We start from the raw sequence: 20,567 nt of genomic DNA, 5'->3' as shown, positions 1-20,567 counted from the left end.
CAGCAGGTGTTTATTCAACCTGTAACCTGTAAGTAATAACAAATGCCAAATTGTGGTTCCATCCTCCATTTAAATGTGACACATACGTTGCTGCAAGAAGAATAATATTAGAATTGAATTGAGCATGTGATTAATTTATGCATATGATATATCATACATTTTTGCCATATAATACAGACTCATAATATGAGAATGTATATACTGCACAGCCTAATGCGCACAGCAATATTGCAACATCTGCAGCCACAGTTGTTGGAAAGAAAGCCAGTGACTACGTGATGTAAAATAAAAAGCACTTTGAGGATTGATAAGGAATAGCATACAGTATGCAGCATAGACAGATTGTTTCTGTTGTACCTGAAACACCAGGTATATACTCTTTATGGAACTTGCTGCACAGCAATGTATTCTCTTACTGAATCAAATGTCAAATGCCTTATTGAAATATATAAGCATGGAAATGAGTGTGATGTTTACAGCATCTTTCTAAGTGAATGTGTACAGTCCATGTCTGCCTTTCTTAATAAATCTAAAGCACCAATCATCTCCAAATTAATTATGTTTAAATAATTATTAGAAGCTATTCCTGCACACAATAAATACATACAGTCAATATAAATGTTCAGGATATTATATTTATTAATACACATTTTGGTGGTGTGATCGATATTAATATTTTTAATACTAATAACTATATGAATAATATTAACAATATCATCTATGCTTTAAGCATAAAAATTAATAATATTAATATCGCAAATGTTATTATTACTATCTATATTATTGCAATGTATACTTATCTTATCCATATTAATTATGTCTCTACAATTAATATCTCTAGTGACAATAATATACATTGAATACAATAAATGGAATATACAAGTCTTGTGAGCCTGTGGTACAGATACTTTATTTTACCAAATGATGTATGGTACATAATAAGCAAGCTTTTCTTTATTTACTGATAACATGCATTTCACGTTATAAAGCAGAGCTTTAATAGGATTTAATGGCAGTGATAACGCAGAATATCACAGAATATTTTCACGATAATATATCAGCGATACCAATAATCTTTACATTTGAACGTGTGCTGAATCTTGTGAAAAGCTTTATTATCATCTAATTATAAATTGCACCTTCCCATTGGGAGCCAGGACACCCTGGATCCCATCTCATCGGTAAGAGGTCATCTGTCTTCAAGCTATGCAGTGTCTTCTCCAGAGAAAACTTCACAAATGCAACATCAATCATCTTATCTTTACAGTTCGAAGAAGTTCATAGGTTGGGTTGCCTCCCTCTCCTTTCATCCAAGAAGACTGTTATATTGTGAAACATTCTCCTCAGAGCTGCTCCGATCTCTTTGTTCCTCAGGCTGTATATTATAGGGTTGAAGAATGGAGTCACAACCGTGTATAGTAGAGATAGGACCTTGTTTATGTTAAATGAGTGGCCTATGGATGGAACACAGTAAATAATAATCAGTATCCCATAATATGTGCAAACGACCGTGATGTGAGAGCTGCAGGTGGAGAAGGCTTTCTGTCTCCCAGTGGTGGAGGGGATCCTGAGGATGGAGAGGGAGATGCATACGTAGGTCACAATGATGAAAGTAAATGGTAAAAAAGCTACAGGGACAGCAAGCACATAGTCTTCAATTTCAATAAAGGAGGTGTCCGAGCAAGAGTCTTTTAGAAGAGCAGCAAAATCACAGAAGAAATGGTCAATGACATTAGGGCAACAGAACTGTAACTGACTGATTGGAATAATTACGATTAAAGTCAACACAAATCCTAGGAGCCAAGACCAGATCGCCAGCTGGAGGCAGAGCTTGAAATCCATAATGGTAGTGTAATGCAATGGGTGACAGATGGCCAGATATCGGTCATAGGACATCACTGTGAGAAGGAAACACTCTGTAGCCACGGTTGAAAAAAAGAAGTGGAGTTGACTGATGCAGCCAGCAACAGACATGGTGCCACCTTCTCCCCATATGAGGTGTAGCATTTTGGGAACAATAACCGTGGTGAGCAGGATGTCAGATAAGGACAAGTGGGCCAGGAAGAAGTACATGGGAGAGTGTAGTTGGTGGCAAACTGACACCAATATAATGATCAGGAGATTACTACTTAAGGTCATAATATAAGTCATGAGGAACACAGTGAAGAGTAAAATCTTGAAGCTGTGAAGATTCTGGAATCCAAGAAGCAGGAATTCTGTGACTATGGTTTGATTCTTCCCAAACATCGCCTAATGACAGAGTAAACACAAATTACTTCTTCGATACTTGTGATATGCTAAGATGTGAGGTAGTTAAAGGTTTAAAGAGAAACCATTCCAATGTCCCTCTCTTTATCTCAATCTTGCTTACCCCCTGCACTCTTCTCCTGACTGTCTCCTTTTCCCTCCTTTTGTCTCTACTGCTCTCTTTCACGTAAAAAAAATATCCCATCACTGCCCCATACCTATGGAACTACTTTACCCTCAATATATAGAATGCAAATCTACATGACTCCAAACTTTCAAAACTCTTGAAAAACAGCTACCAAGTTGGAAAATGTGAATCGCCTGGAATCTTGACTACAGATGTAGAGGAAAGGTCCATATGGGACCTGAAACGTTGTTCCTCCTCTGTTCTTGGCTGTTACAATAAATGAAGAATTGCAATGTGAATTTGTGAGTAGAGCTGTACTTTGTATCTCTGTCCCAGAGGGGACCTGCATTCTGAGGAATTGGTACCTCCAGATAACACAACATATCCCATTAAAACTCATAAAAAAATCCCAGTGTTTCCCAAACACAAAATATCAATTAACAATGAAGCCCCAATGCACATTCAATATGACAAATTATTTAGTTAATTACTGAATAATAATAACTATTATAATAGTTTGTTTTTGTATAGTGCTGCTTGTTTTACATAGCGATTTCCAGAGACATTTGGCAGACACAGTCCCTGACCCACGGAGCTTACAATCTATGTGTTTTAGTACCTGAGGAATAGGGAGATAAAGTGACTTGCTCAAGGTCACAAGGAGCCGACACTGGGAACTGAATCAGTTTCCCCTGTTTCAAACTCAGTGCCAGTCGGTGTCTTTACTCACCGAGACACTTGTGTTTGTTCTATATTTTTTTTCTTCTCATACGCAAAACTGGCCAAAACATGTCAAACCTGCAACTACGTCAAAGAAGATCCCATAAGCAGGTCCTACACTTCCAATTTTATATAGTGTCTCTTGTATTTCTTCTACTGCATCCCACATAATTGGCTATATTTTTGTTTGATTTTCTCTTTTCTCTTTGCAGTGGAAGAAAGACAGAATAAAATGTGTAATGCCTACACGACATGCTAATGGGGTCTACCATGACATGGTCGCAGGCTTCAAATGTTTTGGCCAAAGGATTGAACCAATCGACCAATATTTCTAAGAAGAAAATATATAGAAAAAACATATAGTCATCAAGGAAATAATTGGTCATATTGGATGTGCATTTAGGCTTCTCTGTTTATTGTAGAATTCTTGAAGTAGCTTTAAATGTGACACTCCGATTGTCACAAATAAATATATACATTACATACGTATAAAATATTGTGGGTCAGGGTTTTGAGCTTGCTAAGTTTCTGTATAATATACCAATAACTGATAAAGTTGTTGTTTTTTACAAAACAGTGAGAGAAAAAAATGATACAGGGAAATTAAAGGGAATTTTTATTTGTGTTAGTATACAGTATAATTAATAATAATATAATAATTGTTTGTTCTTGTATAGCGCTGCTAGTGTAACGTACTGTAGCACATTACAGAGACATTTTTGCAGACACAGTCCCTGTCCCGTAGAGCTTATAATCTGTTTTTTGGTGCCAGAGGAATATAGACCCTAATGTAATATTAAGACAGCGATTTTAACTTGGGTTATATACTTACAATTCTAATTATTAAAATCCCACCCCTACAGCAAAACAGATTAATTTGACTTACCTCAGTATCCCAAACTCACCCTCATATATAGTGTCTAGAACAATGATTAGACTCAGTCAATATTAGGCTCTGCTTTTTCAGAGAATCAGATTAGCCTTCACTTGTAAATGTCCACAGTGAGATGTATGTATCAAATAAATAAGACTTGAAATAATGATCTGTTCTTTGTTAATCCTATAATATAGGAGCATCTTCTAATGCCGAGCAGTGTGTCTGTCACTGGCAGACTGTAATGTTAACAACACCCAGATTGCTAGAGGTTTTTATACTCTTTGTGCAGTAGAGTGAACAGCCCTTGTGATACTCAAAGTACAGAATTCCACTGAGACTCCATCAGGAGGATTGAAAGTAATTCCTGGAGGAAAACATCAACTCCCCACCCAGTCAGTAGCCTCACAGAACTTTGCTGCAGTTTGGCATCTCCATCTTGCAGATATTTTAACCTTTCCCTTGCTAAATTAATTTCAGTTTATACTGAAGAGACCTGAGAAGCTGTAAAAGCTCTGTACATAATAATACAATTTATAAAGGATCAGATACAGGCATACCCCACATTAACGTACGCAATGGGATCGGAGCATGTATGTAAAGCGAAAATGTAAAGTGAAGCACTCCCTTTTCCCACTTATCGATGCATGTACTGTACTGCTATCATATACATGCATAATTCATGTAAATAACGCATGTGTAACAGGCTCTATAGTCTCCCCGCTTGCGTACAGCTTTGGTACAGGTAGGGAGCCGGTATTGATGTTTAGGATGTGCTGACAGGCGCATGCGTGAGCTGGCGTTTGCCTATTGAGCGAGATGTACTTACTCGCGAGTGTACTTAAAGTGAGTGCCCTTAAACCGGGGTATGCCTGTATTTTCTTTGTATTACTTTTATTTTGTTGATGTCTTTCTTCTATTTATGTGGCCTCAAGAAGTAGACACAACGACCAAGCTTCCAATAGTCGTGCTCTTCTTTAATACGCTAGGAGCTAGAGGAAGAGTTGGTTAGGTGATGCATCAATAGCGATGGTGGGAAAATATTAACCCTGTATCTACTTTATTTAAGTATGAATAACTTTATCTGAAGTCATTAGGATGTGGTTGAAAATGATGACCACATGCATAATTGTTAATGTGCATGTTTATGGGATGTCTGAAATTTAGGAGAGCATATGATAATTACATGTGCCTCATCATCAGGAGTATGGGGCATGCAAGTAGTGGAGGTGTTAGCATGCAGTCAGCAACATGTGGTGGCAGTGATGGTGAGGCCTTTGTGGGGGTGAATGGAGTAGGGGCAATGGGAGATAGGTGGTCCAATCCCCAGGAGAGACTTAGCCCATTGGATGGGCAGAGGGCTGTGTTTGACAGGAAGAAGCGGGCTGGAGGGGGGAGCGCAGCCAAAAAAAACCAGGTCGGCCATAATGAGGTGAAGAGGAGTCAGGGAACGCAGGTCACCAGTGTGGAAATAAAAAACAAAACATACAATAATAGTGCAACTCTGTAAGAATACGTGTGAAACACCTAAAATGGTAAACAGTAGTATCCTCAGTGAGGCAGGTACTAATAGTCAGGTCTTCCTTATGACGAATGGAACAGGTGGGAGAACACACAATGAAATCTCTTCACTTCAGGGGTAATGAAGTATGTGCTATATAGCAACAAAAAAAAAAGCTGTTGTGCTGGTACAAACTTCTAACTGCATGCACAGACAGACCACTCTAAACAGCTTGTAGAAATCAGTGAGAGTGTAATAACATACATCAAAACCGCAGCAGCGGTAGACAATGCAAACTCACAAGAATACCCTATATATGGGCATGATGCACAGAGAAGCGCCCTGGTAATGGGGTAGGTGATCCAACTTGTGACGCTTGTACTGCAGGGGACTCTCTGCGCCTTGCGGTTCCTCTGCCCTCCGTGAACACAGAACTTCCGGGTACACCCCCTTCTAAACTGTAAGCCTCACGTGACGGCTCACCAGCCTCAGTCGTAGCAGCAGCCAATAGCACAGGATACCGGTCTTAACGCGTGACCACTTCCACATTTCGTCAGCAGCTTCGTCAGGAGGCCAAGATACCCTGGTACTGGTTGGCTGACTGCTATTACAATAAGCAGTCAATCAGCAAATGTCCAAATTGTAGTAGCTCCAATCAGAGCTTGACATACTCACAGTGTATCCTAACCATGAAGAACCAATAAGCTCACGCATTATTGCTGTGCTAAGCCTGCTTCTAATACAATATACACATATATACTTTAATAAATAACTAGATATACACTTACAACAACACAGTAAAATAATGATTTTAAAACTTGTAGAATTACACATTATACACTCATAAAATGGAGCAATAATACCTAAGGAGACAAAAAAACAATGATCAGTGCTCATAAACCAAACACATAATAATCTTCTAGATGCAAGTGAGGGAGGGGACAAATACAGAAGATCATCATCCAAAGAGGACTATTAAAAACTTAAATAATAGACTGATAAATAGCTAATAAACTACACTTAAAATGGAAGATAAAAACAGGGGATAAAACTTAATCAGTGCTGGAAATCTCAATTCATAAAAATGCAGAAATATCAATATCAATGTTAAGACCATGGGGCTCGATAGTTTTCAATTTAAAGATCCAGAAGCTCTCTGTATGTATGAGTCTTCTGTCTCTATCCCCTCCTCTTCAGTGTTGTTCTACGCACTCGATTGCCCTATATTTCAGGCCCGCCGGGTTAGCATTGTGTGCTTTTAAAAGTGTTTAGGCACACTGTGCGTCATTATTTTCTTTCTGATATTCCCTACGTTTTCAAGGATGCGGACTCTGAGAGATCTTATAGTTTTCCCTACATATTGGAGGCCACACGAGCACTCTAATAGGTAGACTACGAAATTAGTTCTGCAATTAGCAAATTTTCCATTTTAAAACATTCCCCTGTTACATTTGATTTAAAATCTATTTTATCTGCCAAAGCAAAGGTACATGCCTTGCAAAAAGTACATCTAAAAAAAACCTTCGGTTTATTCAGCCAGCCGTCATATATTTTAGTCTTAAATGCACTTGGAGCTAATTTATTTTTTAGGTTTGGTGCCTATTTGAAAATGACTCTCGGTCTGTCTTCCAGAGTTTTTCCTAAAATTGGATCTTCTTTTATGATATACCAGTATTTATTAATAATGTTCTTAATCTCTATTGCCTTCCTATTTTGTAATAGATGCAGTCTGATAATCAATTTCATTCTTAACACTTTCTCTTGGTTGTAGCAACGACTTTCAATCGATCACATCTGTTTTCTCCACCGCTGATTCAACCAATGTGGCATCATATTTCCTATCTAGAAATTATTTCTCAAGGATTGAAGCCTGGTTTTGATAGTCACTATCCTTGCTACAATTTCGTTTGATCCGATTTAATTGTCCAATGCGTATATTCCACACCCACCTTGAGTGATGACAACTGGATTTTAAAATATAATTATTTGCGTTGACTGATTTAAAAAAGGTCTTAGTGTTAATTTCTTGGTTCTCATTAAAAATTACTAGATCTAAAAACTCCGCTTCCTTTTCACTGAATTTGCTTGTGAACCGAAGATTAAGAGGATTCACATTTAAATATTCTAAAAAGCAGTTCATTTCCATCACACTGCACTTCCAAATAAAAAAGATGTTGTCCATACAGTATATCAGGACCAGGCTCGCACCAAACGGGTTCCAGGACCAGATCCCCTCTGATTCCTTAATGAGGCAAGCAGACGTTAGGGAGATGGGGGATATAAGGAAGATAGCAGAGGCTGGCAGGAGGCAGGGAGAGAGGCAGCCCCTGTTTGGGAGGAGTGGATCCAGATATGGGCTTCTAGGTTCTGTTTCTGGGGATGGGGTTAGGAGTGTGGCACAATGTGGGGGTACAAGGAGGAAAGATATTTATTTCAGGACTCCTCAGCATGAGGCGGGAAGGGGTGGTAATGTCACTGTGCCAGGAGCAGCTCAGCAGTAGAAGGAGCAACGGATTAATGGATGTGAGGTGGAGCCAAGGAAGCAGCGGGAGGGCTGAGGGGATCAGAGCACAGTCGTGGGGCTTGCGAGACTGGTGTATGTGGCATGATCAGTCGATAGTGAGTAATTCATGCAGGCATTGATGGAGTTGATAGCCAATTGGGGTCAAGGTGTCAGCGTAGTTATATCATTGACAAGTGGGTGTTCATGGGCATGCAGTGAGTATTGAGGTATGACGGTGCCTCGTGGTGGAGGGTTGCGGTGGTTAAAAGCTCTAGGTTGCGGGTGGCATGGTCAAATGGGGTGGTCTATTTTGGGGGGCCAGGTAGTGCAAAGCACGCAATAGTGGTTTCTTCATCAGCTGTGAAAGTGGGCAAACTGGGGAAGCCAGCGGTGAGGAGAGCTGGGCACAGGCGACAGTGCTAAAAGATGCTGGAGACAGGGCAGCATGGGGGAAGTAATAGCAATAATTGAGGCTGCAAATTTTTGTGTCACAAGCACATTGGGGATGAATTTGTCACAAGAGGTGAAGGATAAAGTGTGAAAATGGGTGTGTGTGAACATTTTGCTTTTCTCCCCAATTTTAAGGAACCGCCCAGGCTAAAAAGAAGGATGAGAAGTCAGAGGGGTAGAGAAAGAAGGCTCCTGAGTATTTTGGGGATTGGTTGCAGGCGATCACCATCTTAGCTAGTTTTATTTTGGAGAAGGCGTCAGAAAAGTGTTTGGTGCTTTTTAAGTATGTAGATACAATTTGAGGGGCTTGTAAGCTTTATAGGGGCTCTGCTTCATGGGAGTGTGATTGGGAATTTTGCCAGAGGATGTTGTTCAACAAGCAGTGGTGCTGGGATATGAAGGACATGAACCTGTGGATGTCACTGATGATACTGCAGAGAACATCTCGCTTTCAGGGAGGGGCTTGAAGCCTTAAGCAATCAGGGTAGTTTGCCATGGGCATAAAGGAGTGTGCTGAGAAGTTCCTCCATGTGGGAGGAACTTAAGTCAATGGAGATGCACTGGGATGTGGCGAGGGTTAAGTTAAAAAGGAGGTCGAGGAGGTGCATGCTGGGAGATTGGAGAGCATGGAGGCATAATCCTGTAGCTCTGTGCCCCTCTCCAACATAAGTAAGCAAAAAAGACGATTAACTACACCGATTTACACCAAAAAAGCACAAACGCTGCACAATAACCCCAGGATGTCAAAGAAACTGGCGAAAACCCCAGGAAAGCGGGGCTTACCAGCATATTTCGGCGAGAGCAGAGCCCGCAGAGCGGCCTCAGCAATGGCCCCCGCACCAAGAACAGGCTCTGAGTCAGAGGGAGAAGAGAACCCAGACAACCAGGGGCTGCTGCCGGATATTGAGCGGCTCTTTCAAGATTTAAAAGACGTTCTGCAAGCAGAGATAAGAGCCCTGGCCAAGGAAGTAGGAGGTCTGGGGGCCCGGACACAGGAGTTAGAGGTGCGGGTCGACGCGAACGCAAAAGCAATTCAGAAGGGCGCTAAAATCACGGCGGATCTCCAGTCCCAGATTAATGAAATACGGAACCGGCAAGAGGACGCCGAAAACAGGGACCGCCGCAATAATGTGCGCCTTCGCGGCATCCCTGAGGACATTGGGGACTGTGAGGAATTTGTAGGGCGCTGGATGAAGCATATCTGCCCGGAGTCCCCAAAAGAGAGGCTCGTGATGGACCGCTGCCATCGGGCATTGCGCGCTCGCCCCCAGCCCAATGAACTCCCTAGAGACGTTATAGTGCGTCTACATCATTACCGCACACGGGAGGAGATTCTACAAAAATCACGAAATACCCCCTTCATGGCGTTTGAGGGAGCTAAGATTGCGGTGTATCAGGATTTGTCACCCATCGCACTGGCCAGACGGAGGGACCTGTGGCCTGTTACCAGGGTGCTAAGGGAGAAAGCGGTCCGGTACCGGTGGACGTTCCCCTTCGGCCTCATGGTGATCCGTAACGGGCGACCCATACACCTCAAAGCACCAGAGGAGGGGAACAAGTTCCTAAGAAACTGGGACTCGGCACGGCACCTGGCGCTGGCAACGAGGAGCCTGAAGCCCCGGCGGTAAGCCCCGTGTGGAACACAGTCGGGAGCCCAGCCGGAGGAGGGGTCGTCTAAGTTACTAGTTTATCGCAGTTAAAATAAACCCCCAAGTTTTACAAGTTTTAAATGGTTCTGGATTAAAGTTGCACCAGCCCCAGCGAATATGCTGACATACGTTCCATATGGCGGGACTCCCCACGACAGAGGACCGGGGGGTGGGGGGGGAAATAGCCCCCGTAATCTCCCACACGGCCCTGAGCCCTACGGAAGGAAAAGGAGACTGAACAAAAATTTCTGCTTACCTCGTGGTCCAGTCATGGCGACCGAGGTTGCAATGGCGGCCCCCCAGCTTGCAACGCAGAACACGGAAGCGGAGAGCGCGGGAAGAGCTCACCAGGCGGGAAAAAGGACCAGGTAGGAGGAGCGGCTTCGGCTGCGTCTTCCTCTGGCGACCGCCTACTCCAAGATGGCGGAGGGAGCAAGACGTCACAGGAAGGGGCGTCCCCAAAGGCGGCCATCTTGAGTGGGGCGGAACAAGGGGGAACAATGAAGGACGTGACGCACGGAAGTCGACGCGGTTCCGGCGGCGACGGCCATTCTGCACCGGAGGGAGGCAGCATAAGGCGCAAGAGGAGAAGCGGAGGGACAAGCGCAGCCGGAGAGCAGAGGCCGAGCGGACAGCCGAACCAAGCCGCGGGGAAGAGCGGCTTAGCATCAATTAGACAGAGGGAGGGGATGAGGGATGACAACAAGGGACAATAGGAGCCCCGGTAGCAGCTTAGTAAGGGGAGTTAGAGAGATAGGAGAAACCGGACGCTGAGTAGGTAGAGTAGATGGTATTGAGTGGTAGAAAGTGTGGGGAAGTGGCAAGCACGAGCGGATAGAGAGAGAGTATTGTAAGTGAAAGGCAGAGGTTAGAGCTAAGAACATATGTGAAAGGAAAAGCAGGGGGAAGTGAACGCAGAAGGGGAGGAGTCGGAGTAGCAAGTGACGGGAGCAAGAAAGATAAGTAAGTGAGAACAAGATGGGGATAGGCAAGTGTGTAGGGTGGTGGCAGGTTATAGGGCACGTGAAGGAGAAGGAGGTGAGGCGAGAAAAGAGGTGAGGGGAAAGGAAGCCTAATAGCGGCAGAGTACCTAGGGAGAGGTAAGAAGGAAAAAAGAGGTGGGAGGGGGAGCTAGAAGACATTGGGGAGCTCAAGGAAGTCAGCTGCAGAGGAGCAGAGTACTTAGGAGGAGGGAGGCACGACATATGCTGGAGCAGACTGGCATAAAAAAAGATATAAAAAGGGGGAGGGAACTAGCGGGGGAGAAATTAGCCAAGTGGAGACAGGAAGTCCTCATAGGTAGAGAGAGAATGTGAGAGAGAATGTGGAAGGTCACATAGTGGGCAGCACAAGGGGTTGGGGGTGAGATGCAACACAGGGTTATTAGTGAAAGTTATAAGCGTAGTTATTCGTTCATTTAGAGATAACGGGAAACAAACGGGGAGGGGCGGGGGGGTAGAGGCCTGCCCTGATCTCCGCATGTGCTCCGAGTCGGGACTGGCTGGGTTTAGGCTAGTGGATTCCGACAAAGTCCCCTGGTTGGGTTGGGCGACGGGGGAGGGGGAGGGACGCCAAGAGGGAGTGCGGGAACCCCCCCCCGTCGGTTACCCAGGGGCGAGGATCACGGGCCTGCGGCACGGGTGCCAATGCCACGTGACCCATGTTCTGATAACTGTTTTTTCTTTGTTATTTGTCTATATGTTCCCCTCCCCACCCCCCTTTTGTGTCAGCCCTCCCTGGATGTCAATCCCAGAAACAAAGGCTTGGTTCACGGAGAGAGAGAAGCGGGAGACTGATCGGCGAAAAAGACATCAGGAGACAGGATACCTACCGGTCCAACAACGGCGGTTACGTAGATGGTTCACGATATACTGTTCAGATGAGTAATGAGATTATTATGGTTTCACATAATGTGAAGGGGTTCAACAGTCCCGTTAAGCGGAGAATTGCCTTTAGGGAATATACCCGGCGGAAGGCCGACATTATTTTCCTACAGGAAACTCATTTTTCCCGCGTAAACCACCTGAAATTTCTAGATAAGAGCTATAAAACATTCCACCTGGCATCGGCAAATGTCAAAAAGAGCAATTATCACGCACAACAGGCTTGCCCTGACCATAGATAAGCAATATTCTGACCCACAGGGTAGATTCTTAATCTTAACGGGCACGATACAAAATCAACAGGTAACACTAGCGTCAGTATATGCCCCGTGCGAACAAAACACTGTTTTCTTTGAACAGTTTTTCTCCATACTACATAAAATGGCAAAGGGAAATACCTTCCTCGCTGGGGACCTGAACCGCACACTGGACCCTGACCTTGACAGATGCACCCAACCTAACACTACCCACAGACAGGACATATTAACCCTCCGCAAGGGCCTTCAAGACTGTCAGTTGACGGATATCTGGAGAGAGCAACACCCGGTAACCCGGGAATATACTTTCTACTCACATCCCCATGACAGATATAGCCGAATAGATTACTTCCTGGTATCAAACAGAGTGGTCCCAGTGGTGGGCCACACAGAGATTCACGAGATCTCGTGGTCCGACCATGCGACTATAGAGCTGAGGTGCACGATTGTAGGGCTGGACAGACCCGGAGCAAACTGGAAGCTCAATGAGCTTCTTCTCAAGGCCCCGGCCACCGAAAGGGCAATACGGGACCGGATAAAAGATTTCTTTAGAGAAAACGAGGGAAGCGTACAGTCGCAGGCCACGCTTTGGGAAGCCCATAAGGCTACTCTTAGGGGGTTCCTTATGAATATCGCTGGTAAGCGGAGACGAGAGAAAGCTTCTAAAATACATGAGCTGCAGGCGAGATTGACACTTCTCACTGCACAACACTCCGCGGATAAAAACCAGAACACGTGGCAAGAATTGTTAGATACCAAGGCGGCCCTTAATTTGGTGTTATCATCCCAGGCCGAGAAGGAGTTAGCTTGGTCCAAACGCAGATTTTATGAAAAAGCCAACAAGCCAGATACCTTACTAGCCAACAAGCTCCGAAACAAGCTTCCAAACTTTCGGATAGCAGCAATTAGAACCCAGCAGGGTGATCTTACCTCTGATCCGAAACAAATAGTGGAAACATTCCGGAAATACTACGCTGCACTGTATGATGGAGATAAGGTCACCCATAACCAAAAAACATCGGCTGCCCTCAAGAGGTTTCTGTCTGAGGCACAGCTTCCGACCCTGGGCAGGGTTGAGAAGGAGGCCCTGCAGGGTGATTTCACCCTGGAAGAGATCACAGAGGTAATTAAGTCCCTCAAACCAGCCAAGGCCCCAGGCCCTGATGGATACTCAAATTTATACTATAAAAAAATTTGTAAGACCCTAGCCCCTCATCTTCTGAAGTTATTTAACGGGATCCTGGAGGGAGAGCCCTTCCCGACCCAGATACTCCAGGCGTCTATCTCGGTGATCCACAAGCCTGGTAAGGACCCGGCAGACTACAAGAGCTACCGGCCAATCTCCCTGATTAATTCGGACATAAAAATCTTCTCCAAACTATTAGCAAACAGGGTGGGTAGTGTCCTTCCAGGCCTGATACATCCGGATCAAGTAGGCTTTATTGCAGGTAGACAGGCGGCAGATAACACCAGACGGATAATTGATCTGATAGATTTGGCAAGACAAAAACACATTCCGTCCATGGTGTTGAGTCTGGATGCCGAGAAGGCATTCGACCGTATCGATTGGTCCTACCTCCGAGAGACGCTGGGGGTGTTTGGGTTTGGGGGCCGCCTTCTTGAAGCAATAGTGGCCCTATACGCAGGCTCCACAGCGAAAGTGCGGCATCAGGGCTTCCCTTCCGAGCTATTTAACATTCGAAGTGGAACTCGCCAGGGTTGCCCGCTGTCCCCTTTACTTTTTGCCCTTTGTATCGAACCCCTCGCAGCCCACATTAGATTAAGCCCTAATATATCAGGAATCCAATTGGGGGGACAGCATCACAAAGCTGCGCTATATGCAGACGACGTGATCCTGACCATCTCTAAACCGCTGACAACCCTGCCCAATGTCTTTGAGATCTTGGGCGCCTTTGGCAGGATTTCAGGGTTCAAGATTAACCAGGCCAAGTCTGAGGCGCTCAACATCAATCTACCTAAACCAATCGAAAAATTATTAGAATTAAATTTCAATTTTAAGTGGCAATCCTCCGCTATCAAATATTTAGGGGTATACATCACTAGGGATTATAATACTTTATATAAGGCAAATTTCCCCAAGATGATGAAGAAGCTCAAGGAAGATCTCAGGGTATGGGCGGGGTACGGGATATCATGGTTCGGCAGAATTCATAGTATAAAGATGAATTTACTGCCCAAAATGTTATATCTGTTTCAGACCCTACCAATACCTTTAATTAAATCTGAGATCCAAGCCCTTCAAGCTCACATCATCCAATTTATTTGGAACAAAAAACGCCCACGAATTGCAAAAAGCCTACTGACAAAACCAGTAGTAAAAGGAGGACTTTCGGTACCTTGCTTGATGGCGTATTATAAAGCGGCACAATTAGGCCAAATCATTCAATGGCACACGGACCCCACAAACAGAAGATGGACAGAGCTAGAAAGGGAATGTTGTGCCCCAGTGGCACTTCAAGATCTGATCTGGCTACCAAAACAATACAAGAAAGGCATTGGAACGCCGCTCTGCGCAGTGGCGAACTCCTTAGCGGTCTGGGAGACATCTAAATTTAAAGCTAACTTAACCACCCCCCACACATTAATGTCCCCCCTATGGGGCAATCCGGACTTTGCTCCGGGGCTGTCGAGTGATAAATTTGTAAAGTGGACGCAGGCAGGGTACAACCGATTAAAGGACCTGGGGGGTAAGGGATCTATCAAGACGTTCGATTGGTTTAAAGAGGCATCAAATTTCCCAAATTCAGAATTATTTAGATTCCTCCAGGTCAGGGCATTTTATAACAAATTTCCTGTTCGTCCTGCACGAACTAATTTTGAACAGCTGTGCTCCAGACCAATGGACACACGGGGACTGACATCTAGGATGTACAGGGAGGTAGTCTGTCCGGCTGGTAAGGACTCCCCCCGCCTACGATACATGCGACAGTGGGAGACAGAGCTAGGGGAGACTTTAGAGGACGACGACTGGAAATACATATTGCAAACTGCAGCGAAAAGTTCAATATGTGTCACATTAAAGGAGAACGCATATAAAGTCCTCATGCGGTGGTACCACACCCCAGTCAAATTATCTAAATTTGTCAAAGGTTATTCGCCGCTCTGCCCTAAACAGTGCGGAGAATTAGCTGACCTTAAACATATGCTGTGGTCTTGCCCAAGGGTGGTCCCGATTTGGGAAAAAATTCGAAACTGGCTGGAAGGGATGCTCGACTTAGAGATCCCCCTGGACCCGTGGCTGTTCCTTGTGGGCAGGCGGCCCCAGGGCATGTCTAGAACAACACATAAACTGGTCATGCATTTTGCGACCGCCACCCGATGCGAGATCGCAGCACTGTGGAAGCAGAATGAGATCCCAATTATCCCCAAAATCAGGAACCGAATTTGGCACGTCTGCCAGATGGAGCAGTTGACGAGTTGGGTCAACGACTCTGGCGCTAAATTTCTAAAAGTTTGGGGCCCGTGGCTGGAACAAACCAACATCCCAGGGGTGGACGCCGCCTCAATTTTGCACTAATAGTATGAAAAATGCATTCTCCTTGGATGGGACAGACGGGACATAGACGTAGGGAGACGTTATTTAGGGCCACCCACACACTACAATGAGCAACAGAACTATCAAAGTGAATCTCCAGCTACTTGTGGTCGCTTCAACCCCTCTCCAGAACATCGCAAGAACGCCCCCCCCCCTCTTCCCCCTCCACCATACGTCTCCTCCCCAGTCCTGTAAGTCAAGTACGTCTTGTCTTAAATCCCTAATTGGGGTTCGTTTGGTGCTGTCAGTGTCGACAGCTGTTTTCTCATAAAAATGTGGTTTTACCATAATGTACGCCCATGGGCGGTGCGTGTCTGTAGATCGGATTTCCACAAATAAAAATGAAAGTTGAAAAAAGGAGGTCGAGTTAGGTAGGATGGTGGGTCCATTCCAATGTCCCCTGTTCATGGGATGGAGGATATACCCTCTGGGCCTGGCTCCAAGGAGGAGCCAGGCTCATTAACCCATTATCCATTCCAGAAGAATTGTTGGTAAATGATAGGATTCACTGACATTTTACAAGTTTCCATCAGCTGAATCGTTTCACTGTGAAAGACAAAATTTGGAACCAACTTAACAACACTACTAACAAAATCTTTCCAAATAAGTACTCTCCCTAAAATTAACATGTGAACTGCAAGTGCCTAAAATAGTGAAGATAGAACAGTGCACAAAATTACTGAAGTGACTGCAATAATATATAATTATATAAAGTCCACAATCGCTTGGCAATCTGCCCGACAATAGTGGCTACTAAACAATTTCTAAAGTGATGTGTCAATCCTCTATCAGAATGGATAGGACAGAAAAGGACAATAAACCAAGTCTACCCAATGACTTGTACAAATATGTAACAGAAAAAGAGACAAAATCCTTGGCACAAGTGTCAATAATACCAGTCCCAAATGATGGATGTGAATCCTAAACGGTTTGTTCAATATCTAGTAATTCTGCGGGTACAATAAAGATAACAGAGCATTGCGCAGTAACTCTATGGCATACATTGCAACACTTTTCAATTGCATACTTACAGCATATATATCAACAATATATTCCAGCCTCCTAACCATCAACAACCAAGTAATATCACTAAGAGGGATATTACTCTGACAAACCCCACTGACATTGCAAATGCATTCAATGATTACTTTGTGGGGTGTGCCACTAACTTATTAGCGAAACGCAGCCCAAACCACAAACCTGAATCTCATCCTGGGAGTACCCCTATAGTCCCACCCCCTCCAAACACTGCCCACAATTTTCAATTTGGCCCAGTATCTGAAGAGGAGATTATACAAGCGCTCCTCAAACTAAAACTAAGCAGCCAATGTGGACCCAACTTACTACAATCTAGGTTCCTACGACTTGGTGCCCCAGCCATTGCCAAACCAATTGCTTCCATAGTCAACTCTATCCTGTCTGCAGGCCATATCCCTAAGACCTGGAAAACTGCCAGAGTTGTACCAAACATCAAAAGTTGGGACAAAAAAACTCTGTCTCAAACTACAGGCCAATCTCACTTCTCCCAATTCTATCCAAAGTCATGGAAAAATGTGTCCACTCCCAATTAAGCAATTTCTATACCAAGACAAATTTCCCTAGCCAATTCCAATCTGGCTTTCGTCCCAAACACTCCACAGTAACTACCCTGCTAAAAGTTTGCAATGGAATCCAGTGTGGAATGGAACGGGGACAACTCACTGGTGCAGTATTCCTAGATTTTGCAAAGGCTTTTGACACAGTTGATCATGCTATCCTGCTTAACAAACTCCAGAGCTCTGGAATAGGGAAGCATGCTTTAAAATGGTTTCTGTCCTACCTATCAGGAAGATCCCAACATGTGTCCATCTCAGGCTCTAACTCCAACCCCCTGGATATCACCTGTGGTGTCCCGCAAGGCTCTGTTCTGGGGCCCCTACTCTTCTCAGTGTTCATTAATGATCTTCCCACAGCTTGTAAGTATAGCCATGCATAATAATGGTATATTGCTTTCCTCTCTGTTGGCAGTAAGTCCTGGTAAGAACAGGTATGCCAGCAGTAGTTATGGAGGTTTTCCCTCATCCAATGGTGAGGTGCCCTATGTATGGAGGGGAGTGGCTGTATGCTCTGAGTCCCTGGATAGTGACATCAGGGATGCGCCTGCCTCCTGAAGTATATAAGGCACAACACAGTTAGTTACAGTGTGTTCTAGCAGTGTTCTAGCAGTGTTCTGGCAGCTGTGGAAAGCTGTTAGGAAGTTGTATTGCCTGCATAAGGGATTGTAGGAACACTTTGTGACCCTAGTGAAGTAACTAGCGGTCCAGGTTGACCAATCAGCCTGTCTAAGCCACTCTGTGTCCAGGGACCTGGCACAGAGAGGGTCTCCCTAGGAGAAGGGGGAACCCCACTTCAATTCAGGAGGGCGTACCTGGCAAAGGGACAGCACGGAGGGATGTGCGGCTAGAGCCGGCAGCTGCATGGGGCAGTCTGCTACATCACCGTCTACAATAAAGATGACCTTGTTAAAGATACCCCCACTGTGTGAGTGTGAAATTACTCATCAGTGGATGGCACCACCGAGAAGGAGTTCCTCACCAGAACCATCTCCCTGCGGAAGCACAGATCCTGATGAGGTGGAGGCGCTGCACATGATGTAAGTTGAACTCACACCCACTACCTCAGCTACCTGTTCTGTTGAAATTCCCCTACTAACATCAAGCGGGAGACTCAGGCGTTCTTTTGCCTACAGGTGCACCACCACACACACACGTAATGGGAGTTGGTTATTAAAAGTACCCAGGCCAATGTGAGATTGGGGGGGGGAAACCCGTTACAATTGGAGGCGCTGCTGAGATATATATATACCTATCAACAGGACAGGCTTTTGCTAGACACGCTAGGAAACAGGGAAAGTGTATACTGCCACTTTGTGCTGCGTTGGGATGGAACCACAGGAGTAGCCTGGGAACCTGAGAGGAGTGAGTGGGTCTGGAGAGGGGCTATAGCTGTCCGAGTCACCTTGAGGTCGCGCTAGGGGTATGACGCCAGAAGGGAGAGCTTGTTAACTAGGTCAGGTGTCCTGGAGAGGGTCTGCACTAGGCTGACTAAGAGAGGTAGATGCCCAAGTACTGCATGGGAGCCCCAGAGTACTCTAGCCATTCCAGATCACTTACCGAGGGGAGCACAGACTGGGAGGAAGGAGATACAGTAGACACTGAGAGAGTGAGCCTAGCCTGAGGTAGTGCCAACACGAGTTAGACATATGTTAGGTACACGAGGTGGTGCACAAGGCATGTTTATTGTACGGATGTGGTAGCTGCCCCGCAGAGCGGAGCTCCATGTACAATAACCCAGTATACCGTGAGCAAGAAGCGACCGTCGGAATGGAGGATCTGCAAGGAGCAGAAGGTCCAGGATGTCGGGAAGAGGAAGGAGAACAAGCTACAGGAGAGACTCTTGTGTGTTTGTTATGGAATGGCGTGAAAGCCGTGGCTGCGCCGTGTTTGTCATGCTTATGTTCTCGGGATGATACCCCTGAGAATAGTGAGGACGACAGCCTTGCGAGATGGGAGGAACGAAATGGACTTTGTTACACACCAATTAACAAACAGGCAGACGCTACCTCAAATACAAAAAAGGACAGTGCTTACCAAAATGGCGGTTCCCGCGTTCCCGGGACACCGCGTGGGCCAGCTGCAGAAAGCCTTGCAACTCTGTAGTTTGCAAATTGTTGGCCAGGATTGGCGGCAACGAGAAAACTCCACCCAGTTGGGGAGTTTGGCGCGAAAGCTGGAGCCGCGCCCTCATGGACTATGACTCACTCAGCCCCTGTGCTGGGTCAGCCTACAAAGCGGAGAGACATCCCCCTAGTTTCAACCAGGGGGAGTGGTCTAAAGTTCCACCGGATGCTGATGGAGGAAGTGGGGGGAAGGACAGCTCAACCATCCCCCGCACTTCAGATGCGAAGAGCCATTGATCACTACAGACCACTAGGACGAGTGCTCCCGTTGGTGACCATGGCTGAGCAAGCGGAGAAAGTGGAACAGAGTCCCTTGATATCAACCCACCCCTACTCGGCTCCAGGAGGCTTCCTGATTATCCGAGTGGAAGGTGTGGAGACAGTGGTCTGTCTCTGCCTGCAGTGCAGACTGCCTGGTGGAGCCATGGGCAGTGAGGCTCAATGCCCTCACTGTAGCCTGCAGTAAATGTGGCCCATGACGACTTTTGTGCCAATACAAACTGTAGGGATGAGACATCCTACCCCGACGTCGGCAACAGAGCTTCCGGGTGCCCTGTGGAGGGAGAGTGCAGATCCCGTGGAGCCGGAACCCGACCGGGTTCTCAAGCAGGAGAAGCCCAGTCATTGCAGAGGTGACCGGAAAGGAGTCCATAGACGGTCCCCTACCGGAATACTCCGACCGAACTGCAAAATTGAGTCCTCGGACGACGAGTGTGCCAAGCTGGCAGAGGCACAGGACTTGCAAGAGGAGTACCATGCTACTGGTATTCCGTGGCGAGATGCCATTCCTCGTGGTGTGGAGACACGGAGCCGAGTGTCTCCAGTATCGCGACAACCCGATCGCCGGAGTCCCACTGCCGTGGTGACTAGCGGGTCGGAAGGAGGTCGATCCACCCCGACCCTGCGGAGCAGTAGGTTAACTCCGTGCTCGCCGCAGATCCCGGTAGTGGAGGTGAGTGAAGAGCGGAACCAGGGTCAAGCTGGACCGCGCAGCAGAAGGGCGTTGCCGGATATCCTCGTGGAGGAAGAGGTCTCGCTTGGGGACCCAACCCAAGATGGCGTTGCAGCACGTGCGGATCCCG

General features: G+C 45.7%; 1 protein-coding gene across 1 annotated transcript; it reads right to left on the bottom strand.

Annotated features, from left to right (window-relative positions):
* Positions 1 to 1,278: 1,278 nt before the first annotated feature.
* Positions 1,279 to 2,247, bottom strand: LOC142470974 (olfactory receptor 6B1-like). The gene has a single exon (XM_075577777.1). The coding sequence runs from the start codon at positions 2,245 to 2,247 to the stop codon at positions 1,279 to 1,281; it is 969 nt and encodes a 322-aa protein (XP_075433892.1).
* Positions 2,248 to 20,567: the final 18,320 nt, after the last annotated feature.

Source organism: Ascaphus truei, chromosome 20 (genome assembly GCF_040206685.1).
Source record: "Ascaphus truei isolate aAscTru1 chromosome 20, aAscTru1.hap1, whole genome shotgun sequence".
Classification (NCBI taxonomy): Eukaryota; Metazoa; Chordata; class Amphibia; order Anura; family Ascaphidae; genus Ascaphus; species Ascaphus truei.
The sequence above is the reverse complement of the archived record's forward strand: the minus strand, read 5'-3'. Positions and strand labels throughout refer to the sequence as shown.